The sequence below is a fragment of the Cryptomeria japonica genome, chromosome 3, assembly GCF_030272615.1.
Source record: "Cryptomeria japonica chromosome 3, Sugi_1.0, whole genome shotgun sequence".
Lineage (NCBI taxonomy): Eukaryota > Viridiplantae > Streptophyta > Pinopsida > Cupressales > Cupressaceae > Cryptomeria > Cryptomeria japonica.
In genome coordinates, this window is record NC_081407.1 from 463,858,183 (window position 1) to 463,883,968 (window position 25,786).

Sequence of the window (25,786 nt, forward strand, 5' to 3'; positions counted from 1 at the left end):
TTTTCCTTTTTGTTCTTCAATGAAGCCTACACTAGTTTTGATGTATGATGACCTCTAACTTCCAATTATTTGATTTAACATCTTTGAACTCTTTTCAAACTTCATTTTTAGTTGATTATTTTCTTTGTCAAGATCTTTTCTTAATGCAACAATTTATGTCTCTAACTTCTCACTATCCTTATCTTTATTCTGCTACTTTTCTATCAATACTTCAATTCTTTTTTATTCCCCTATTTTAATTTTTTTCTCAATGATTGTTCTATCTACTTTGTCCAATTTTTGAAATAGTTTCTCGGACTTTTTCACTTCATGAAGTAATGTCCTTTTTAGTTCTTTTATCTCATAACAAAGTAGTTCTTTTATGACATGACCATCATCATTTTCATCATCCGTTCCCATCCCAGTATTATCATTTGGTGTCACTAATGCCATGAATAGGGCTTTTTCACCACTACCTCATGTATTTATTTCTCATCTTCTTCATCAAATGATCTGCTATCCTCATTCACTAAGATTTTTTTAATTCTTGTTAACTTTTTTACTTTTTTTGTTGATTTTTTTTTCCATTCTTTTGACTTTTTTTTGTTGGAATCCTTGTAGGGACACTTATCCATGAAATTTTATATTTCTCAACAATTACATAATTTGAAAAGTAAATTACCTTTGTACTTACCAAAACCTCTTTGTAGTCTTCTAACAAAATTGACAACTTCCAGATCTAATTCATCATTGGAGTTGGACACATCTTCCTTCTTAGATACCTTGAAAGTTGTCTCTATTGCAATAGATTTTTTTTTTTCCAATCTCATCCCAAAAGTAGTTAGAGATCCATGTAACTCATCCATTGTTAGCTCGTTCAAATCCTTAGCTTCCTCTATAGCAACTACTTTTGGAAAGAATCTTTATGGCAAAGATCTAAGTACCTTCTTTGAACAACACATGGTTCTTTGCCCAATCCTCTTATGGACAAAACTATCTCATCAACTCGAAGTAGGAATGTAGAAATATTTTCATCCTCCTTCATCCTAAATCCTTCAAATTGAGCTCTGGAGGTTTGAAGCTTTTCTTCCTTAACCTTCTCATCTCCTTCATAGATTGTATGCATCAGCTTAGTCTAGATTACCTTAGTTGTCAAGTGCATTGCATCACTTTCATATACTTGAAATTAGTTTAAAAATAAATGATTTGATTTCTAGCTTTATAATTGTTTTCTCTAGCTTTCTTACCATCTGCATCTCTTAAGGGACTATTTAGAAACAAATACCTATCTATCACTAATTGTCAAACCTAAAAACCTAAAGCCATTAACTGAAACTCCATTCTTCCACACCAAAATCCATAGTTGATCCATTAAATGATGGAGTGTGATTCACAAATGAACCTTCTGGAGTAACTGAGTGTGCTATTCTTGATCTGCCTCAAGTTGTTAAGCTCTATCTAAGAAATCTTGCTCTGATACCAATTGAAGGGCACAAAATATATTAAGAGAGGTGGTGAATAACTTTTTCATGTATATGAAATTTTCACTCATTTTCAATATTAATAACGTGTTCATGTAAATAATAGATCTACCTATCTTAAGTAAATCAATGATGCATCACTTAGAGCATGTAAATCAACACACATCCACACAAGGAACACCAGAAATGTGTGGAAAACCCAAGATGAAGAAAACCACTGTGAGAATAGCTACTTGGATCTACTACCCAATTCTAGTCTCAAAAATAATAAATCATTAACATAAATTTGTAGGCACCAACCTACTGAAGACACCAATCCCCTTGAAGTATAGTGAGCACCAACCTACTAGAGACACCAATCTCATTTGCCTAGGTCTAAGTAGCAACTTAGGAGCTAGGACCTCAATCTCAACAATTTATGAAAGATATACAATTAGGACCTTCAAATTACAACTTGCCTCTAATCCAATCAGCTTCAAAATTCACTCTTCATGATCTTATGATGTTTTGGTAGTGTTGCACTTGAATTAGGAACTCTCCCTCTAATTCATTCTTCAGCTCACTTGTTATGAACTTGTATCCTTAGAAGTACATTACTACTTCACAAATCCACACAAATTAATGACTCTAGAACACTCATATATATGGGTTCCAATTATAATTACAAACATAAGTCATCCACATACATAATTAAATATTTTACAAGTTGACCATGTAGTTTATTTCATCAATTGTGTAGTAGGCTAGGTCCTAATTAGCCCATACACAAACTAGTGCAAGGAATCTCATCGCACAATCATAGAGTAGCTTAATCAAGTCCAAAATGTCATCCTCGAGTAACCACCATAAGATGCACATGCAACATTCCTTCCGCAAGTTAGCCATATCAAACATGTAATGGGTTTGGCCCAAAAACTTACACACGGCTCCACACAAACAAACCTATCATGCAAATCTATCCAAGGATCAAACTAATCATAGAGAGCATCCACCCTTAATTTTTGGTGACCCACACACAAATCAACTGTTACAATATTCTAGAAAACAAACCGGGTTCACTAGCCACATAGTAATAAACTGGTGAACCAAATACAGTATCTTGCTATATCAGAGATCTAGAAAAATAGGATATAGATAGAAAATGTGTAGGCATACTCTCCTTCAAAACCATGGGTCATTACACTCAATCATTAGAAGGTACAAACCTTTGTAGGCTGCCAAAACAAGCTCATTATTTGGATAACAACATCAAATAGTTTAGAAGAGATATTCAGACCACTTCCATCAACTTTAAGAAAAGTATCATGATAACACACATGTTTCAACCAATTCCATAGTCACATAAATCAATGAGGTTGCATAAGACTACCACAACTCAAAATGCACTAACATGACAATGATGGTAACACAATTTACTCTCTGGATACATTAGAAGTAAGCAAAGGGGATACAATGTTCTCCTTCTTCATCAATGACAACTTCTGCCTCACATTTTGACATCAATGGCAACTTTTGTCTCACATTTTGACATTAATTAAAACTTATGTCCAACAACTACAAGGATGAAAGGAAACACTATAAGGCAAAGAGAAATGTATAGTGAGCTAGTAAGGTAAACAAAAGGGATATGACACTGGTGAGATGACATTAATTAAAAAAATAGATAAATAAAATAATGATACTTAGTTGAAAATCTAATACAAATATACTGTGATTGATGGATATAAGTGATTCATTAATATATGTAGGAAAACATGAATTGCTAGACGAATGCCTTGATATCTAAAAACTTATTTCCTTCATTATGAGTCACTTCTACAATTGTGGTATCGATTGCACAATTATGAAGCCAACCTACACAACATTGGATTTGATCTCCTTGTGTAAATCTGGTCTTTGAATGTTTTTTATGTTCACTCTAAATTCGCCTTGATGCTTATATCTTTTTTATGTAAAAACTTTGTTGTGTGTGGTTAAAAGTATGCCGACGATAGGGATTATGTAGATAACCTTGGTCAAAACTTTAGGATATAAGTTAATAGCTTTTGAAAATTACCAAAGACAATAAGCAAGTGTGCAAGAGATGTTCTACATAATGATGCAAGTAGATAATGTAATAAAAAAGCTCTAATTATGTGAAATAATGTATCTTTTATCTTCTTATTAGATCCAAATTGAATGCCCTTAAAATGAACAGGGTTAATCCTTAAATAAGCTTTAGACATGGTAAGTGAAACATTTCATCCTTTGAGTTGACATATAATGACTAATTGAAAGGGTAAGCTCAATCTAAAATTTGAATTTGAAAATTAAAAATTAAGAAACCCTTCATCAAGAAACAAAACGAAAAAATGAATATACTAAATTCAACCCTTAGATTCCATACCATTCCTATTATATACCCCCAAAAAAATCATCCAATATTTTGAAGTACTCACTTGGTAGCCATGGCTGAGAAGTAAAAGAGCAGGAATGAGTATTTATCTAATCTTAAATACCATAAGAAGCATCCATATAGGGTATATGGAACCAAAACCTAATGACCCTAATGAGAGGGCGCTTCTGGTATGGTGTCAAGCTCTGGGTACCAACCAGATGACCCATTCCATCTCTCCTCCTCCTCTCATTTCCCATCCTCTCTCTCTCTCTCATAACTCAATGTTTTCCATATGCCACCACTTCCTTTCTTTTCTTTCCCTCTATCACTCAAAGTTGCTTCTTTTACATATTCATCCACAAATTTTTGTGGAACGTACAGAAAGCTTTCGTAGAATTCCGTTGAATGGAAAAAGTGTGCTCAGTACACATTGTGAATGAGATGCCGTATATTTAGCTTTAACTAATATAATCAAAGATAAGATAGTTGAGCATCCAGAATGTCGGTCATTATTTTAAAAAAGCGGTACAGTTGAAGATATCGAGAACCAAAAAAAACATGAGGAAATCATGTTTTCAGTTATATCAATGCAATGCAATGGCAACGAGTTTTGTATTATCTCAAGGTTAGGGCTTCAAAAATATTTTTATTCGTCCCTTGCTTTTTTATCTTCGTCATACACTTTTTTGGGCACAAAGATTGTTTAGGGGAGGGATCATTAGTTGTGTGAGTTAACTTTGTCAACATGTAGTTGTTATATGGAATATTGTAAGACTTCTATTTAAAAAAAATGTAAAATGGACATTTATCTATCTACATATAAGGTTTTGAGGTGTGACTCATTATGCAACTCGTCAAAATAGCATGTCTAGTACTAAGTGAAGATCTTCAACTTTAGAAAGGATGGTTCCAAGAAATAGCACTTAGGTAAAACAAAACCAACATAATCCCCAACATCATTGTGTTTCTCTTCAATTAATAGATTGAGTCTTCTAACTATAATAACTTCTAAAATAATGGCTTTGATACTTATTCAATCACAAAGCTTCAAAATGTAAAAGATCACATTAGAAATTGTATTCATATGCAATTGAACAAGTTTTATTATTTCTTCTATAGACTTACAAAACAAATTTCTCAAAAGCAAGTGACACAAATTTAGTAACAAAATATTAACATAATCTGTGTTCTAATATGACTTGAACACAACATTTTTTCTAAATTAGAGAGATCCGACAATGTTTTTTCTTTAGATGCGTGTGGAGTTGTGTTTGGCAACCCTTATAGGTATGATATAAAACATTTATTACTAAAGAAAAAATAGTATCAATTAAAAGATGATATGTTTTCACGGGGAGCTACACTCTAGGCAACACATCATTTGGTTAAGGATCTCATAATTGACCTTTAAGATTTTTTTTGGTATACCTATTGCACACTAAAGTGTGACTACTATTAATATGTTTATTAAACTATGCAATTATAAACTTGGATAAAAAGGTCACTAAGGATCCATGTCTATGGCGTCTCTAGAATTCATATCTCTTGCTTGATACCCTACTTTATAATGAAGTATTTTTTATTACATGTATATGTGTAGAGATTCTGAATTCTTACTAAGTTTTCTAAAATGAGATTCCTTTTTTGTAACCCTTCAAAAGGAAGGGGAAAACTACTGAAGTTTAGATCAAATTTTGAGCAAAATAATAGTTTGAAATGTAGTGAGGATTATGGTATAAACAAGTGGTAAAAGTCAAAATTATAAATTCAAACATAAACACTAGCACCCACCTAATGTAGGTGTCTGGATACTAGCACAAAGTAAGTTCAAGTGTTCTTGATGATTCAAGTATTTCAAACTTTCGAAGTTATTTGGTAAGGTATTCCTAAGCCTAGGTTTCTTTGTATTATATTTTTGATATTAAGGGAATGTCGTGAATATGCCAAATGGTCATAAAACATGTCTAAGGGGATGAACACAAAAAATGAGTACATAAATGTAAGGCAAAAGTCACAAAGTAGGAAAGTTTTGACCTTACAATCCTACCTAATCTTAACACTTTGTTTCCCCTTCTTACATGCGATTTCATGATTATATCCCATTTATCCTATGTTATGCTTGTCAAACAATGTTAGCCATGCTATTTTTACATGATTATTTTTCTTTTACATGATCACACATATATATTTTTCTCTCCAACTCCTTCCATCTTTTGTATGCAACCAATCAGAGGGGACATCTATATGATAAATGCTCCTTAGATGATTATGATTATAACAATTATCTCATGGATTATGATGGCTCTTATGCACCTCAACACATATCACCACTCTTTGTTGTAAGCTCAATAATAGCCCCATACCATCTTCTTTGCAAGATCTCATGCAATCACATTACTCTTTTTTATAGGTTTTGGTGTAGGCATAACCCTTTTCTACTTTTTCTTTAGTTTGGTGATAATTTCAAGTAGTTTTTGCACATGCTTGCTTCATATTTTATTATATGTTACTCATGATATTTTCTACTTGTAGGTTTCAAGATGGAGCATTCATTATGCAAGGAGTATACATGAGATCATCATCCATATAAATATTCTTTATATAAGTGCTTTACATTTACTCTCATGTTGACTACTTTTTTTTTTTTACTTTAACATGCATATTCATAATAGTTCACAATGCATTCATTGTGGGTGGAATATATAAACCTTCTTTTCTAAAACTTCATTCTTAGCCAAATCAATATTTTTATTATTCATTTCTTATCATTGTAATTGAATAATTTTGTTTTTCATTCTCTTATAGAAATAATGCTAACACTACAACCTTTTAACTAAATATTTTTTAAGGAACCTCTATACATTTTGACCTCTTCTAGTTTGTTGCATAACTCTAAGAAACCTTGGGTTTCCTTTTTGTTGCTTCTCCTTACAATGCATTCTAATCCTCCATCCTTCTTATATGCTATCTTTTTAATAATTTTAGTCATAACCTTGGTCTCTTCGCCTTTAAGCACTTTCCTCTTTCATTTTGGACACACTTTGTTCAATTTGTCTCACAAGCAATGACTAGTGTTCACGTGGCATATTTATGCATAAAATTTTGCAATTAACTAGAACCTCTATTAATCCAAACTCCATTCATCTTGAGGATCTAGATCTAATTTGCCTATCTTCCATTCCCTAACTTGGGTCAATCTTGTAGATCCATAGTTGTGGATTTGGCCCTTGAACTTGTTTAACTCAAATTCTAAAGAGGTTCCAAGTTGACCCCTTCATACTAGACCTATTGACACGAACATGAAATTCATGATTGACATGCTAGGGTGTTTTAAAGAAACCTCAATTCACTATTATGAGTAAAGATAACTCATCCAATATAATCATTATTTTATTCAAACATTTGGATAACTAGGACATACAAGGCATATTGAATGATTACTTGACATGTTTTCAAGATTTATGATAATTTTTAATTTAAATATATAACTTCACTAAGGAGAGTAACCCTTGCACAACAAACTCTCATAGTATTTATAGATACCACCATTTTTAGATGATAGAGATGAACATGTTGTAGGTCATAGGCTCATAAGTCATTTCTATTAAAGGTTGTTTATATATATTGTAGGTCGCATTTGCACTTGCAATGATCAATTTCATAGCCATGGAATTCAGCCAAAGCATAAGAGAAGTTAAATTGCAACATATAGGACCATACAATTTTTTATATATGTTATTAAAACATTAGATTGGATATTTGAATAGTTTTAAACAAAATATTTTATTATTATTGCTAAAATTAAATCCTTATTCCTTCCTTTGTCATTAAAAATAAATAAATTATATTATTAATATTTTTTATTTTATTTTATAAACTAGATATAAAGGAGTCACATCCCATATAAAGTTTTGAATTATATTATATTATTAATATTTATTCATATATCAATGTGTATTTATTCATCGTTATAATTTGATCAATTTTAACCTAGATATTTAATGTTGATTTATTTATTTATTTCCTTACCATATTATCACACGATTTGCTATATATTTGCACTAACTCTTTAGTGATATGATTATTATTTTTTTTAATAAAATATATCTTTAATATATATGTGCACTAATTCTTTAGTGATATGACTACTTTTCAATAAAATATCTCTAGTAACTTTTCTTGAAGAAAAAAACAAATGTTACCTAGCTCATGGAGGTAAATGTAAGTATTGACTATATACTTAATTTGAATGGTGGTGGTGGTGGTGGGTGACATGGTAATCTAGAAGCCTTTGATGAGGGTCAAAGCAAACATCGAGAAGAAAATATAACTATCATTATAAAGTATATTCTATCTTCTAGAAGTATATTTGATAGTATGTATTCATTAATTGGAATTCAAAACATAACATGATTTAGAATTTCAGTTAAAGGTCAGGATATACATGTTGGCCTATTATGACTCCTACAACATATGTGGAAATCCAATTAATTAATTAATAGATAGTCATTGGCCTATTATGACTCCTCAAACATCTGTATGAGTGGGGCCCCTTGAGTGTTGAAATATTGACCCAAATGAAATTGTGACGCGCAGATTGAATTTGGTGATAAATTTCAGTCGCCAAAGCAACTCAAATTACCACTAATAAATCCCCTATAATTTTCCACAATTTGTCTTGTTAGACTTCCGTGGGCATGGCTGCCGTCTCTTACAAAGTGCTTGCTTTCAGTTTTTTTTGGTTTTTATTATTTCACATGAATAATAACATGTCAGAGCAAATGCAGCATTGCAAGTCAAAGACTTAGGTACGATCGAGGATTTCTAGAAGACGAGACTAGAATTAGGGGGCCGCCGGTGGCTGCTTTGTTCAAATTCCTGTCTTTGCCTCCAGGCACCTCAAAGTTGTGCAAACATTAAGGTATGTATTCTGCACAATTTTGTTTCCCCGTTCATATCTGTGAAAAGGAGAATCATATTTTGTTTGCATTTTAGGTTCTTTTCAGTTTCAGTCTTTTTCAATTCTGCAGAGAATTATCCATAGTATCTGGTAAATAGTCTATTTGTTTGTTTAAATCTTTGGCATTCTGGAAGGGGGTGCAATTTTCTGTGAAACTTCCTTTGATTGGTAAGAATGCTATTGCCTCATGGATTTGTGGGTCAAACCAGATCTGTTTTGCCTGCTGGTTAGTTTGCTTGTTTGCTAGGTGTGCAGATTTTCTCTGTTATGCGAGATTGGAAAATGTGGATAATCTGATATTAATCTAGGATACACAGTACTTTTGACATGCTAGTTTCTCATTTTTGGACAATTTTGCATGTCTGTATCTGCCTATTTAGACCTCCCTTTTCTCCAAAGAGAAATGCCCAGTGTGTTCAATGGTGACTGGGCTTCTTACCTAGTGGATCTATGGTGAGGGGCTTTGAAAGTTTTTCGCAGCTGCTGCTTAATTGTACCAGGAGAATATGGAGTATTTACCTCTATTGCATGACTATAGAAGTCTTCACCCAAAACTTCCACTAAATATTTAGCCCCTCTCCCTTCCAGCGACTATAAATTCGCTCTCTTTCCTCCATGTTTTGTAGGAAAGATTCTAATTTCTGCATTTGTAAGATAATCAACTTCCATGAGATTTACCACCAGCATTAAAACTGGAGTAATGGGCCCCTCCATAAGACTTCACTTACAGCCAATGATCCCATGTAGAGGGGCTATTATAATTATCTCGGTGGGTGCTGCTGAATTTTTGTTGGACCCACTCACAATATCGTACCTGCATGAAACATGGAATATCTCGCTCTTTCCTACAGGTTGCAGGATTTCACATTAAGGGTATTTTCAAGAAAATCTCATTGAACCCTTCTGTTTGGAAATAAGGTGCCCTCAAAATCTGAGTGTGTGCCGGACAAGGAATTCTTGATTGGCTATATGTTGCCATTTGGCTGTTTGGCATATTTTTCCTATCCTTCAGTTTTGGCTGTTTTTAGGTTCTTCAGAATTGTCTAATTTTAATATTTGATAGATTTTCTCAAATTCTGAAACAAAATCGCTTAATTTAGAAATTTAAATTCTTTAAGATAAACATATATCCTGCTATTTTCATGCGTACCTCATTTCAACATCTTCGTTTAAAAGTTATATATTGATAGAAGATTTAGACGTTGAGTCATCATAAAAATTATATATTAATAGAAAAATCTAGTGATTAAAATGTAAAAAAAATTGGAACTAGGAAAAATATTTCCATCCATTCTCAAATTTGAATACCAATGAAAAAAATTACCTAGGATATTATGCTTTTTTGCAGTGGACTCGCCAAGATTTCTTTAGAATTTCAGAGGTCATTTCTTAAAATATGGTTGCTCTGAGCTTTTTTTGGAAAAGATTATGAATTTTGTTGTCGTCTGGTTTTGAATGTCATATGGAGTCACCAGCCCTAGAAAATTTGAATCACCTTTCCATGGGACTGCATCCTTATTTTCCCACAACCAGGTAATCCCAGGGCAAGCGAGGCTTGAGAATTTTACCCAGGACTTACCATCTACTTTTGCATCATAAATGAGGGCATTAATTGTGTTTAATGCACTAAAGAGAGAATGAACATGATATTAAAAGTTGGACCATGAGGAATTTTTGATGCTTCAATCCTGTTTGCACTGGAGAGCAGGGGCTCTGAGTTGTAGGAGTTTTCAAGTAATGCTGTGGTTATTGCTAATTAGTTGCAATCAAAGCTGCCAAATTAATAGACCTGTCAGGTTATTGAATATTAAAGTGCAGCTTTACACTTCGTACTCACCCCCTCATTGTTTAGAACATTATATAAATGTGTACAGTTTAAAGTTGTTGAAAGAGACGTGCTGCTATTTGGTTTTCCTGTTTTCACAAGTGTTTGATCTATATGGCAAGCATCGTCTCTCACAGGTTTTTCCTCTATGAACACTTTGATCAAATTGAACCTATGACTTATGCCTTATTATGCCTAATCTTTTAATCAATACATAATTATTTATTCCTCTTTTCTAAGTTCTTAATTGATCAATTCTATTGCTTAATCAATAGCGTATTTTGTGTGTTTTTGGAAGCAGGCATATTTTTTTCTTAGATGCATGTAAGGTTTCGGTTTAAAATGTGTATTTTTTTCGCTCATATGCACCTACTTAATGGACTGTGGCAAACTCATACCAAGTATTTTTTTTCTTTTCCATATTTTCTAGGCCTTTGAATGCATTTCATCAAAGTCTAAAATGGTCTTTTATAGGTTGCCTTGGCTTGTGTGCTTAATACAACCGAGTCAATATGATGCGAAGATGGTATGGTGGCAAACATGGACAAGATCATGATGAAAAGCCATCGAAGGTGAATTCCATGATAGAAAACAATTTTTATGTATTGAGGCATTTTGCTTCTTAGCAGTTAGTTTACTCTTCAATTTTAAGATTTATATGCTATGTGCAACTAGAATACTGATACTATTTACTTGGGTAGATAAATCAACAATATTTAATATTAAGATGCTTGCCTGCCTAAAACATAGCTCTTTTCTTCATCTTGCAACAGATAAATGAGCTTAGAGCTGCCATTGGGCCTCTGTCTGGCCGTGCATTGCAATTTTGTTCTGAGGCGTGCTTGAGGCGGTATTTGGAAGCTCGTAATTGGAATGTCCTTAAAGCAAAGAAGATGTTAGAAGAGACACTGAGATGGCGGGCAGAATACAAGCCTGAGGAAATTCGCTGGGTAAATTTTATTAAGAGTATTCTATCCTCTCTCATTGTATGAGTTTTGTTTTTTTCTTTCCCAGATTTAACCTCCTTTTATACCTATTATCACTTGCACTTGCACCTAATGGTTACAAATATAAGTAATATTTTAAAATTAGAAGTGCATTGATTCAGTAGAAGATATATTATTTATCATGAAGAGTGTATACCTTTGCTTGTAGTGCGACATGATCATTATGAACCACAACATCTCTATTACCAGACACTATGTAAGCATTTTGACATGGTATGAAAGCATTTATTGCCATGTACTGCAAGGGCATATTGGTATAGATAGTCAACTCAATCAGGTAGAGAATTGCCTAGAGTGGCTCGATTTTCCTCTCAAACATACTGCAAGCAATGCTACAGATGCACTCCAAGCTCTCTGGAATAAATCTGTACCTTAATGTTTGGATATTTGAGTTCCTTTAGTGATGGAAGTTTTTAACTATCTTTCAAGAATTCATTTTTAGTATCGTAAGCGATTAGTTCTGAACTTCTTATAACTGACATTGGATTCCATTCGGAATAGCTTAAAAAACTTACCAGTCGACTGCACATTGCAACTTTATCTGTTCTGTTCTTTTTAACAGAAAAATTAGGAAAGATATAGCAATTGTATAATGGCATCTAATGACCTCAATTTTTAGAGATGATGGTGAAGGGAATGAGGTACATTTTTGAGAAAAGAATTCAAAGAAAGGGGGGGATTCTTTTTATTAATCAACGCTGTGTTCTTAACAAATACACAGTGCCTTGAAAAGTACTATTCGTCAACATACTGAGGCTAAGGAATCAGATACAAATTTCTCTGTATAGGAGCATTTGATACCCTCATTTTGTTTGTCAATATAATCTACAAAAAGAAAGGGGAAAGAAAAAAGATATAGCGTTAGAGGATAATCGCTGGTTGCCTGCTACTAGCATTTTTTAGAGGGTGAGAACTGATGGAGCGTTTGGATGATGCATCGATCATTAGAGGCGAATTTGTTCTATGAGAAGTCTTACCGGTGTTTGGCTACATCTGCATCGAATGAAAAGATATATCACAACTCTGACCGGTAATTCTTAAAACCTAAAGTGAAGAAAAAGTAAAACCGTATGTTATCATAATTCAAACAGACCAAGATCACAATTTCACTTAACATCAAGTATGGAATCAATCCAATTTAAAAATATCTTCGGCCGCCTTAAATCATATCTAACTGCCGAAGCCATAAAGTCTCATGCCCTGCCTCTTGAGGACATAGGCCACCTCCATGGTTGCCACTGTCTTGCGGTGTGCATATTCAGTGTAAGTGATGGAGTCCATCATGATATTTTCCAGGATCTTTAAGTCGACCCTGGTCTCTTCGTAGATCAAGCTGCTGATACGCTTGACACCCCCTCTCTTGGCCAAACTCCTAAACGCGGCCTTTGGCGATGCCCTGTATCTTATCATGGAGGACTTTTCTGTGCTTCTCGGAGCTTCGCTCGCCCAAACCCTTGCCGCCTTTTCCTCGCCCAGACGTTTTGAACTCACGAAAACAAATCAAATCTAAATGAATTAAGGCTCCATAACTGGTTTAACTAAACTAACCATTCTGTTTTTGTAGCAAGCTGCTTTGCTTCATTCAACTTTAATTGACCATCGGATCTGTTCTGCGCCGGTTTCCCACATTACTGATCATTTGATATTTTTACAGCTGGAATATTTGATTAGCTTTTTTTCTGGTTCACTGTGTAACGACGCGCTGTCAATGTGAATTTACAGTGAGAAGATTTTAATAACCTGCAGGCTGGATGGATTAAAAAACATTCCTGTAAATGTCACCTCCAGCTCTTTCAACTTAACGTTTACCTGATTTCCAACTCTTTCAACCTCCCGATCTACTTGATCTCCGATTCTTTTAACTTCAACCTTGACTGCATTTCCAGTAATAAGGATTTTTTAACTTGACAAACCATTCGGAGCGGAGAAGCGTGTTAAACTTGATGTTGAAGTGATGCAAATCAACACCCAGGGTGGACGTTCAAGTAGAGGTTCATGGATCATTGTCATGGCATGATAAGTAAAAATTTAGCTGTAAAGCAAACAAGTTTTAATTTGAGTTGTATGCTCATTTTGGTTCTGTTATATTCATCTGGATGGTTGTTATATAAGAATTTTGCAAGTATTTCTTTTCAGACTTGCCTTCTTGTGGTTGCAGAGAAACATGTAAGCAATGAGTATTTTGTATCTACAATTGCACAGGTTGGTTAATTCAGAGGGATTGGTCTTGGTATTGAACATCAGAAATATTTTGTGTTTGTTTCAGGATGAAATTGCTGTAGAGGGTGAAACTGGGAAGGTGTATAGGGCAGATTTTCTTGACAAACATGGAAGAACTGTTGTTGTGATGACCCCTGCAAAACAGGTTTTGTGAAGTGCCTCTTGAAGTTCCTTAAATGGTTTTATATGCCACTCTACTGGGCATGATTGAAATGTTTATCATTTATATAACTTAAAATAGTGGATAACATGATACGTACTGCATTTGTTTCACACAGAACACTACATCTCAAGATAATCAATTGCGACATCTTGTTTATCTCATTGAAAATGCCATCGTCAATTTACCTCCTGATCAGGAGCAGATGGTTTGGCTAATAGACTTCACTGGTTGGTCCTTATCAAATTCTGTGCCAATTAGAACAGCTCGTGAAACTACAAATATTTTACAAAACCATTATCCTGAAAGGCTTGCGTTGGCAATTCTATACAACCCTCCAAGAGTTTTTGAAGCCTTTTGGAAGGTAGATTTGTTTTGCACATTGCTGTTGCACTTTCAGTTCACTTTTCCCTTTTAGAATTTAATTACAGTTGAAAATAATTGACTTGTCTCTAATACACGCAGATTGTCAAATATTTTCTTGATCCAAAGACATTTGAGAAAGTCAAGTTCATTTACCCAAAGAACGATGAAAGTGCTAGAATTATGCAGCAAAATTTTGATCTGGATAAGCTTCAGAAGATATTTGGAGGAAATAGCAACTCTCAATATGACCATGAAGAATTCTCTAAGCTCATGAGACAAGATGACATAAAGACTGCCCAGTATTGGATGCCAGATAGCAAGCCCAATGAGTTGAATGGCAATCAAGCTTCACAACCAGATATTACAGCTGATGCCAATGCCTAAGAAGTATTATGAACAGCTGACTGTTCAACTTGACAGTAAAATTGACGAATTAGAGATCAGGGCTATCTTTTTTCCAGCTGCCATCTTATGGTGAGAGTATATAGTTTGGCCATTTTAAGATGTCTTTGCATCTTGGTGGATGGAAATTATTAAAATTAAAAACAATCAAATTCGTGAAATGAGGAAATTTATTCCAATTTTTCATACCCGTAAAGGTAAAACAGTACAAATTCCATAAGGGAGTCTTAACACAAAACCCATGACTTTTACATAAGGAATTTTAGCAGTTGTATTTATAAATTTCTTGATTTTCAATTCAGGCATATTAAAAATAGTTGAAGTTGAGTTATAGCATTGTCTGTGTTTTAATTTTTTAATATTATATTAATTGAAAATCATTAAGAGTTCAGTTTCAGAACATTACTTTTTATAGGACAAATCTCTCTAATAATCTATATGATACACGGGACTCGTTCCTGCGGTTTTCTGCCCGTGTCCCTGTACTGGGGACATCTCAGGGATGAGGACAGTTCGGGACGTTTCCTCAGGTCTGACCATGTAAACAACACATGCTTTGAGCAATTTATTGGGATTTCAATTAAAGTATATATTACTTACAAGAATGTATCTAATGTTTTATCTTATAAACATTTTATTTTATTTTATTTTATTATATTATATTATATATATATATATATATATAAAAGATAGGATATGATATGATGAATGATTCTAAATGTATATATTTTTATACAGCCTAAATTTCATTTCTGAAACGCGTCCCTGCGTCCCGAAAATTTGGTGAAACATAACTAATAACCTCTCGAATAGTGTATAATGGACCCTCATCCACACTAGAATTCTTTTATAGGTTGCAGACAATGGGAAAAAACAATCTGGGTAGTAAGGTGTCGTGAAATCAAACAAAACAGGTTATTATAGTGGTCAGGTTTGAAAGTGAAGTATGGCTATGATAGCCATTATTCAAAATATGCTGAGTCGCCTGTTGGGTTTCGGGTTCATGTTTAAGGTAACCTTTTTTTGGGCTATGGCATGGATTGTTTGGCTGTACCAAATTATAAAGAATATATAAACATATGAAAACAAAGCTTTTATTTTATTGAATCTGAATAAAATAATAGATATTCTAGATTTATGTTATTGGCATCTGTTAGATTTCAATACTACTTATATTGCTATTTTACTTTGTTTGACATTGGTTTTAGATTTCAATATTGCCAATATTGATTTTTAATAAGAATGATGTTAGATTTTAATATTTTTTATTATTAGGTTTTAAGCTAGATGTTATTAGGTTTTAACAATTTCATAATTGATTTGCCATTACTGTGGTATTATTTATATACAAGTATGGAAATGACTTTTATTATAAAAAAAAAAATTGAATACATAGTTAATTATGAATCCTTTATTGTAAAATCAATTGTTTAATGAATATAAATACTTTTATTCATATTAAATAATTGTATAAGAATAAATTTTTTTGTTGGAATCTAATTTGCAACAATTTCATTACTTCTAAATTTCAGACAAAGATGAAATTTTTAATGCTTTTTTAAATATGTTTTTAATATTTATAGCAACAAAACATGGGTGCTGTCCCAAAGATGCAACAATCAAAAGACGGTAAAACAAAACATTAGTAGTAGCACATTAACAACATATTAATTGCAAACTACTAGTTGTGATCTAGCACCAAAGAAAAAAATTACCCACAATAGCAAGTCGATAATAATACTTCATTGTAACAGTCTTGAAAATACTAACTAAACATCTATAATAACTATAATAGAGAGTTTTAAGAGTTCAGCCATGAAAGACAAAAACCAGTAAATAGAAAATAAGGGATTGACACCCTAACAATTTTCCTTGATCTTGCATTTAGCTTGCTTTAGAATGCTAGCCCAGTCTTTAGTCGGGAACTTAAAAAATTCCTTGCAAGTTTCATCATCTTTATCTTTCTAGCCGGCCAAATCCTGTTGCAGTAGGCATAGTGTGGTGGTTGAATTGTGCATTACTTGGAGTCCAAACTTGGAGAGGCTGGCCATCTTTCTTTCCATTTCAATCAACCTCTCATTGGTTTTGGTCTGTTCGGCTTCTAGCTTTGTGCACTTCAAACAGGTCCCCATAGGAGTTTTTTGACAGGTCCCTTCTGGATTTTTGATAGCTTCATCTTCCTTATCTGACATCATCTCCTTGGTAAGGTCAAGAGGGTCACCATTGGCAAAGTTCGATACATGAGTTGAGCTACCGGTCGCATCAAAATCCTCCCCACCCTTGTCCTCTTCTTTATTTACCAATATCTCCTTACATTCTTTTACAATTCTTCAATTTCATGATCATATTCCTCCTCAAAGCCCAAATTATCAATAATTTTTTCTTCCCTTAGTGGTAAGCCTATTAGAACGCCTAGGGGTACTAGTGTCCTTCACCATTTCCTCCTCCAAACCCACCTCATGAATGGAAAATTTGGCTTTTTTGGTCTTGAATTTCTCCAATTTAGCAGGGGAGGGGGGTCTTACGCTTCTTTTCTGTATTATCAGAGTCGGGAGTCTTGTGAGTGGGGGGTTTGGGGTAGGCTTTGGTGAGCTCAAAGATTTGATCTCTTAATACCTTTTTTGTGACTAGGACCTAGGATATCCAAGACACTAAGGGAGGGAGTAGGCGAAGTAGGAGCCTTGTGGACGACTATAGGTCGTAGTGGGCAGAGGGCAAGGTGGAAGTGATAGAGGCAAAAAATGAGACCCTAGTGGATGGGAATGGGTATTTTACCTTGGGATTTAGCACCATCAACAACCTCTAGAACAACATTTTCCAAATAATGCAAAAGGAAAAACGGGAAAAAAATCCTAGAGTTGTTACAAAAATGATTAAGTAGGGGGAAATGATAGTAAAAAAATACTTTAAATCTTCCCTCAAGCGTAAAATATTTCATGATCATGAGACATAACTTGTTCTAGGGCTCCGATAGCTCTCCTTATCAAAACCGCCATGGAGTTTAATAGGATTCTCATCCTCTTTGAAAAATTGGTTTAGGCTCTCAATATCCGCAACTCGACTTGTTTTTTTTCCACTTTCTCCCTTTAACAGATAACCTCATAACCCTAGCAATTACATCCTTAATTTCAAAGGAGATCCCTCCAACAATAACTCTACAATCCGTCCAAGAAGAGGCGAACTGGGTGGAAAGGATTTCATCATGCTCATTCATCAATTCAATGAAATGGGCAATGCCTCCCTCTTTACAGATGTGCCAAACCGCTTCCTTGGACATGAATTCTTCATGCTTGTCTCGCTCCATGCTCACTTTGTCGCCTTCAATGATAGTTAATTTTGCACAATTTGAAAATTTACTGCTAGCATTGTTCTTTTGGATGAGAACATTACCTTTTAAGGAGCTTACAAAAGGTATGTGGTTATCGAGACCATTATAACTATGCAAGCCATTAATTTTCCCATTTCTTGCAGTAATACTCCACATGTGCCAAGTGATTAATCCCATTGGTAAATAGAGAGCTGGATAAAAAGCCCAATCCTGCCATATCTTTTCACTGATCAGATGTTCAATCATCTTCTTATTAGTATCCTTAGGATGATGCCATCCCATAATTGTAGAGAAATTACTATTATGATGCTTGCGTTGAGTCATTAGGCATGTCACTAAAACATTAGGGGCTATAGCCATGTCCTCTACCCATCTGTCTTCTTCCTCTTGCCTAGTCAGATGATTTGAATTTTTTGCTGCCTTCATTATATTTTGTCCCTGAATTGAATTTTTGTAATCCTCCCGATCGCTACTAATGCAAAGAAGCAAGGCACAAAAGAACCAAAAATGATAAACTTTGGGGTGCACAGTCATAAATGTTCAATTTTACTCTCCTTTGTGAGGAGTTTACAAACCGGATTGGGAAGAGCTTTCCATTGCCTCCAAACTCTGATGCCCTCTATATGAAGACCAAGAGCTGCCATTGAGTCTACACATTTATTCCTATGAGATTATGCTTGAAGAAACCAAGATCAAAGAGACCAATAGATAGCACAATGACGAGAGAGATAAAATATGACAAGAATAAATTGTATTCTTTCAAGATGCAAAAGAGATCAATTGGATCATCAAGAATTACATACAATGAATGATGAGTCTGCTTATAAAGGCAAAGCTAAGAGATAAGAGAGCACACAATGATGACATGTGGCTTAATGAGATGCAATGGTAGGCAGGGGTAGGTAGGAGAAATAATAAAATATTCCACATGAAGTGGATCACCCACCGAAGGTGGAATTATCACTCCACAATAAGTGGATATGATAAAGTAACAACAAGATCACACCATAAATGGTAGAAATTCTCCTACATACACACTCCCAATGTATGCACATCTCCCTAAGTGTCTCATATGCAAACTACAATGTTATGCATGTACCTAAGTAAACTTAAGTAAAGTGTAATTATATCCAACATGAATAAATAATTACACCAACACCCCCCCTTAAGTGCAACTTAGGGGAATGCACTTAAGTCTACAATGCAACTAAGCAATGCAAGATGGGTCCCGGCTACAAGGCCATGTTAGGTACCCATGTACAAATGCAAATGTAAATGCAATCTCCCATAAAGCAGGGAAAGAGAGAAAAACCCAATGGGAAAAAACCCTCCCCCAAAAGAGAGATGAAAACTATACAAAGAACTCTCAAAGAAGCATGTGAAGGACAAAACCCCATGTGAGGATAAAGTCCCCCCATATGAGAGAAGAAGAAGAATAAGAGAGACTAAGTAGCCCCCCCAATGTAGAATCTGCACCAATGGTAGAAGCTCAAAACTAAATGAAGAAACTACTCCATGAACGACGAACAACGTTCTTCCCCTTAGGAAGAAACAAAACCAAAGGTGTATCCATGAAATCTCCCCAATCATGAAGGGAAGATGTAGGAAAAAAACTCATGATGAATGAAGTCTTTGAAAACTGCTCAAGTGTCCCCATGTCGATGCTGAAAGTTACCCCCACCAAAGGTGGTGTACTGATCCACACTGCTAAAAAAGGCACTCCAATATCTAGTGGAGATGAATGTAGAACATGATCCAAAGACTCATATGTCTCCTCTAAGGATAAAGAGACCTCCTCCAGCTGTTGTACATAAGAATCCACAATCATGTCAACCTCGAAAGAATGATCATGTAGAGAAGGAACAAGAGGGTCAGAGTTTTCCCTCGCAACAATCGAAGGAGGATCATCTTCATCAAAGAGAAGATGAATATCATCAATGATGTTTCCCAAATCTACAATGTAGGACTCCACAAACAAACCTGCAATGTCTGTCAAGTAGTCATCCCAATGAACTAAAGTTGGAAGACAAGATATATCCTGCTGCACTAAATCACAAGAAGGAAAAACTATCGCATCATTTGCATCATTAGGTGCAAGAGGTGATGTGATATCAATAGGAGGAGATGAAATGCAAGGCTCAAGAACGGGGTTACATGTGAGAATCCCCAAGTTTAAGTACCCAAAGTTCTCCTCAAAATCTGAATCATCACAAGAAGTGTGATCATCATACGTAAAATCATCCTCATCAATAGGAACAAAATCTGAAAAGGAATATAACCGAGATGCATGATCCACGACCCTAGTCGCAATGATAGCTCTACTCTCCAAGTCTCTAATGAAAACTGACTCAAGTGTGAACTCCACATTTTTTCTTGTTGCCCCATGTGTGGTTTGATAGATGGAAAGAAGATTGTTTGTCAAATGGGGTACACACAACACATCATTGAAGGAGTTATCCCCAATGGCAATAGATCCTTTCCCAATAACATCCATGTATGTATGATTTCCCATCAAAATCTGTGGCATGGTGCAAGGCTCAAATGAAGAGAACATAGACTGTGAAGATGCCATATGATGAGAAGCCCTTGAATCTAGAAGCCATCTCATTGAATCATGACTTGTAGTAGCACAAAGAGCTTGTCCTTTTCTTGTCCCAAAAGAGTGAGTCTTCCTGCTTGTTGCTGCCATGAATGCTTGCCCTTTCCCCTTTGATTGTGAGGAAGTAGAAGGTGACTAATCCTCCTTCTTGTAAGCATTGGGCAAATCGATGTTGTTCTTTTTGAGGATGTGTGAGCTCATCAATCTTCTTAGAATGGCAACGCCACTCTTCATGACCAACCTTTTTACAATAGGCACAAGTTGGTCTCTCCTTCTTTGGTGAATTGTCCTTCTTGGAAGAGGATGAATCCCCTTGTTGTGGAGAAGGTGGTTCTTTGTCCTTAGGCTTTGATTGCCATTTCTTCTTGTTTGAGTTGTCCTTTCCTTGATTTCCTTTGTTCCCTTGAGTTGCCACATATGCTTTAGACTTAGAAGTCTTAAGAATGCTCATGCTTATCAACTTAGTTCGCTCTATCATCAACATGTTGGTGAAAGCATCAAATGTAGGCATTTTGTAGCTTGAACCCATTGTCATCCTATGGGTTTGGAATTTGGAAACAAATGCTGCATATTCTTGTGGAATCTTTCACATCAAATTGAAGATCAATTGAGTATCCTTCTTATCAATGCCACAATCTTTGAGTTGTGCCCTCAGCTCATTTGCCTTAGTGACATAATCTTGTATTGTATCAAAGTTCTTGGGATCTAACATGGTGAGATCACTCTCAATTTGATATCCCCTAATCTCATCAACTTGACCATACAAGTCTTGAAACTTTTGCCGAGCATCCTTAATTGTAGTACATTTCTCAATATGAAAGATCAAATCCTTTGATACATATTTTCTTAAGGTACCAATTGCCAAGATGTTCTTAGTGAGCCAATCCAAGTGAGCATTAGGATCAACCTTAGGATCAGCAGGAGAAACAATAGTTCCATCAATTTAATGAGTTAATCCTTTTTCCATTAGTTTACTCCATGCATCGATTTTCCAAGTAACATAATTATGTGGAGTTAAACGAGGAAACTTAGGAGAACCCATAGCAGAAAAATGAAAGAACACAAGAGACACCCCCCTAAATTCACTCATTCAAAGTGCGCCCCCCCCCCAAAAAAAAAAATGATGATTTTGACACTTTATATGTAGTGCGCGTACAATAGGCCACTTGAAAACAATGACAAAGTGGACTTATGATTTTGTTTTACAACTGCCCCAATAGGCTTAAAACTACAATGGAAAAGATCAAATAGATAGATCTATGTCAAATTGGCCAAAAAAAGACCATATGTTGAAAGTATAATTTTCACTCAAAATCACTGCAAATTGATAGCTGATTATGAAAGTAGACGAAAAATCACGCACTTTAAAAAAATGACACCTGAAAAGGAGTTCGTATGAGCTCGAACGGAGTCCTAGAGTTGCAGAAACAGGGATTGGACAAGTACAGTCACCAAAAACTGTATTTTCTCAAAAACCTGTCCACCCAAATCAGAAAATAACACCACCACATGAAAGTACACTAAAACATTAGCCCATTTAAAAAAAAAAGCACTAAAAAGGAGCCAAAATGAGCAAGATATGACCTTCCAAAGTTGAACTGCAAAACTAAAAAGCTCAATGAGAGGGGGTCAATTTTTTTTTAAAATGCCAATGCAGTGCTGACATCAGCAAACACCGAGCTTAAATTTGACGATTGTATGGCTGTCACCAGAACTTCACCTCCCTGTTTGACTGGGTGTTCATACTGTATGAACAGATGATGTGGACCAATCGGGTGACGACATGTGTCGTATGGAATTGTTGACTGGTCGGCTGATGTGGCAATATGACAGGATGACTAGTCTGCTTATGTGGCAGACTGTACAGATGTGGTGGCGTTGATTGGGCTTAGACTTGGCTAGTTGACTGTGTAGGCTAAGTGAATAAAGTGATGCCACATGTCCTATGTGGCACTTTGATGTGGTCGTCCGTACGCGTATGTGTCGGCTTGTGTGGCTACGTGGCTGAATGGTGCGAGACACGTGGGCCGCACTGGCAGGTTCAATGGTAAACAGTCGCCTCGTGGTAGAGGATAACTAACGGTGATGTTTGTCGAAGATGGCGTGGGCGTTGTAGACGGAGGCTGGGAAGGAGTAGGTCGTCGGTAGGTGCAGACGACCGGTGGTGGAGAATCTCGGGTGGCCAGTGGTTAGAGGAGCCGACGTCAAGAGAGATGGCCGATGGTGAGGCTGGGTGGCGGTATGGGCTGGGCTGAGGCGGAAGTCGGTGGTTGCCGAGACGTGAGTTGTAGGCGGCGCCGACAGGAGCAGGTCAAATGGTGGGACTGGCAGAGAACCAATGACAGTACGCTGGCGAGGGCCACCTCAACAAAAAAAACAACTGCAGAAAACACAGGTGGGTATGGTGGTCAGGGGGTTTAAACACCCCACAATTTTTTTATTTTTATTTTTATTTATTTTATAATGAAATTTAAAAAACTGTGAATATAATTAATTGGAAAATAAATATATTCGCTAAAAAAATATTATTTTAAAAATATTTTTTTTTTTGAAAAATCCGTACCACTAGCCAAATTGGCTAAATTTTTCCTCCAATCCCCAAAATCTGATTTTCACCCAATATAGGTGAATTTATAGTCAAAATTCATGGAAACGACCACCTGGACGCAATGGTGAGGTCAGATCTAGTCTAGAATGCCCCTATAAAATGCTGCTCCTCAAATCTGCCTCTTGAGCTCCTTCAAAAACACAATAAAGTGTCTCCAAAGGTATGCAATGGTGTTCCAACTGCTCTGATACCGTGTGAGATTATGCTTGAAGCAATCAAGATCAAAGAGACCAATAGATAGCACAATGATGAGAGAGATAAAATATGACAAGAATAAGCTGTATTCCTATAAAGATGCAAAAGACATCAACTGGATCATCAATAGTTAAATACAATGAATGATGAGCTTGCTTATAAAGGCAAGGCTAAGAGACAAGAGAGCACACAATGATGACATGTGGCTCAATGAGATGCATGGGTAGGTAGGAGAAATAGTAAAATATTCTACATGAGGTGGATCACCCACCGAAGGTGGAACTATCACTCCACAATAAGTGGATATGATAAAGTAACAATAAGATCACACCATAAAAGGTGGAAATTATCCTACATACATACTCCCATTGTATGCACATCTCCCTAAGTGTCTCATATGCAAACTACAATGTTATGCATGTACCTAAGTAAACTTAAGTAAAGTGTAATAATATCCAACATGAATAAATAATTACACCAACAATTCCCCTCCTTATATATGTGGGTGATTGTAAAAACACTCAGGATTAGTAGGAGTCTAATGATGTCATTCATGATATCCTCCATTGCCCAACCAATTTTTGTTAGTCTGCGGGCAACATCGATGACCAACTTCGAGTCCCCCTCAATGGCCAAAGTTTTGATATTCAATGAGAGGACAATTTTGATCCCCCAGTAGAGGGCCATGCACTCTGCTTGATTATTAGTGAGGCCATTTAAATTACCTAAGAAAGCTGCAATCAGCTGACCTTTGCCTCCTCGGAGAAGACCACCCCTAGCTGCCATCTCCTATCTTGTTGCTCCATCAAAATTTAACTTGCACTAATTAGGATCTAGGGGGATCCATTTAGTATTTTTCCTAGCCATTCTTTTAGAGTTATTAAAGATGGCATATTCTTTTGGCAATCCCTAGTTTTTGGCCACTCTTTCATCATACCTAGTTGAAGGAAAACTTGGATATTTCCTTGTTGTGACTGAAAGATTTTCAATAAGTAGTTTGTACATGGTTCTAAAGACCATATCGACAGAGTTTTCAAAGTCTCTGAAAATTCGGTTATTCCTTTCCTTCCGCAGCCTCCAACAGACATGGGGGGAATTTGCTTCCATAGTTGAACGATCATCAGATTATGGGAGGGGCTTCTCCATTCTTCTATGATATGCTAGAGATCTCCATTTCTAACCTAGGAGACTTCAAGCTTATCTAAAAACATTGACCAAATTTGTTCAACAAATTGACAATTTAGCATTAGATGCAAGATGGACTCTTCCTCATTTTTACAGAGAGGGCAACGGTTAGGTAGTTGGAATCCTCTTTTAATAAGATTGTCCTAGGTAAGGAACTTACCAAGTAAAGTTGTCCACTAGAAAAAGTGGGTTTTAGGGATCAGGTGGGGGTTCCAGATCTTCTGCCAAGGCCCATGTGGCAGGTCATTTCACAGAAGAGCATTATAAGCAGATCTAACTGAGAAGTCACCTTTGTTGTCCTTCTTCAAGATGGATTTGTTAGCTTTAGGAAAGAGTGGGATTCTGATTCTATTTAATTCTTTCTGGAGCTCCAAATCTTTTTGAGTTAGAATGGGGTAATTTTGATAGCATAGGGAGATGTTTTTCCATCTCCGTTGAGGGGAGATGTAGTCCTTCACAAGGGGGCCAAAGTGCCTCTTACATAGGGACTACAAATCCCTCAGGCTTGGATTAGAATTCAAGGGATTATCCCCAAACCAAACATCCTCCCAAAATATTATGGTGTTTCCATCACCAATTCTCCATTGGAGGTTATCAGGGATGGCGGTTCTGCATTTTAAAATATTGTTCCAGATCTTTGAACCATGTGGGAGGTCCACCATAGAGAGGGCCAAAGAAAAGTTATGAGAGTTGAGATACTTGGCCATCATAATGTTACACCAATCAGAATCACCTAAGGAAAGTCTCCATCCCATTTTAGTTATTAGGGCCTTATTGAGGATAGTCATTTTTATTATGCCAAGGCCACCTTGGTTTTTCGACGTACAGACAATATCCCAGTTTACCAGTGCCATTCTCTTTTTGTCTTCTAGACTTGTCCATAGGAAGGTTTTTTGAACTCTCTCCAATTTCTCAGCCATATATCCTATAATTTTAAAAAGAGATAAGAAGTAGACAAGAATTCCTTGGAGAGAAGCAACAAGAAGTTGAAGTTTTCCTGCATTGCTCAAAAGCTTGCTTTTTCACCCCACCAATTTCTTCTGCATTCTATCAAGGATAGAGTTCCAAAAGGTCGGGGTCACTTCTCTGACTAT

General features: G+C 35.6%; 1 protein-coding gene and 1 pseudogene across 1 annotated transcript; one reads left to right on the forward strand and one right to left on the reverse strand.

The window, feature by feature from the left end:
• The first annotated feature begins 8,516 nt into the window (after nucleotides 1–8,516).
• Nucleotides 8,517–15,113, forward strand: LOC131078406 (phosphatidylinositol transfer protein PDR17). The gene is made up of 6 exons (XM_058016094.2): nucleotides 8,517–8,758; nucleotides 11,097–11,194; nucleotides 11,396–11,572; nucleotides 13,896–13,994; nucleotides 14,128–14,373; nucleotides 14,475–15,113. The coding sequence occupies exons 2-6, from the start codon at nucleotides 11,135–11,137 to the stop codon at nucleotides 14,757–14,759; spliced, it is 867 nt and encodes a 288-aa protein (XP_057872077.2). The 5' UTR covers nucleotides 8,517–8,758; nucleotides 11,097–11,134; the 3' UTR covers nucleotides 14,760–15,113.
• Nucleotides 12,800–13,633, reverse strand: LOC131078412 (histone H4-like; annotated as a pseudogene).
• Nucleotides 15,114–25,786: the final 10,673 nt, after the last annotated feature.

What these genes read in the sequence shown, in the direction of transcription:
- LOC131078406 (XM_058016094.2), top strand. Translation starts at nt 11,135, where the DNA reads ATGATGCGAAGATGGTATGGTGGCAAACATGGACAAGATCATGATGAA. An exon ending in TGATGACCCCTGCAAAACAG is followed by an intron (nt 13,995 to 14,127) that starts GTTTTGTGAAGT and finishes TGTTTCACACAG; the next exon opens with AACACTACATCTCAAGATAA. An exon ending in TTTTTGAAGCCTTTTGGAAG is followed by an intron (nt 14,374 to 14,474) that starts GTAGATTTGTTT and finishes TAATACACGCAG; the next exon opens with ATTGTCAAATATTTTCTTGA.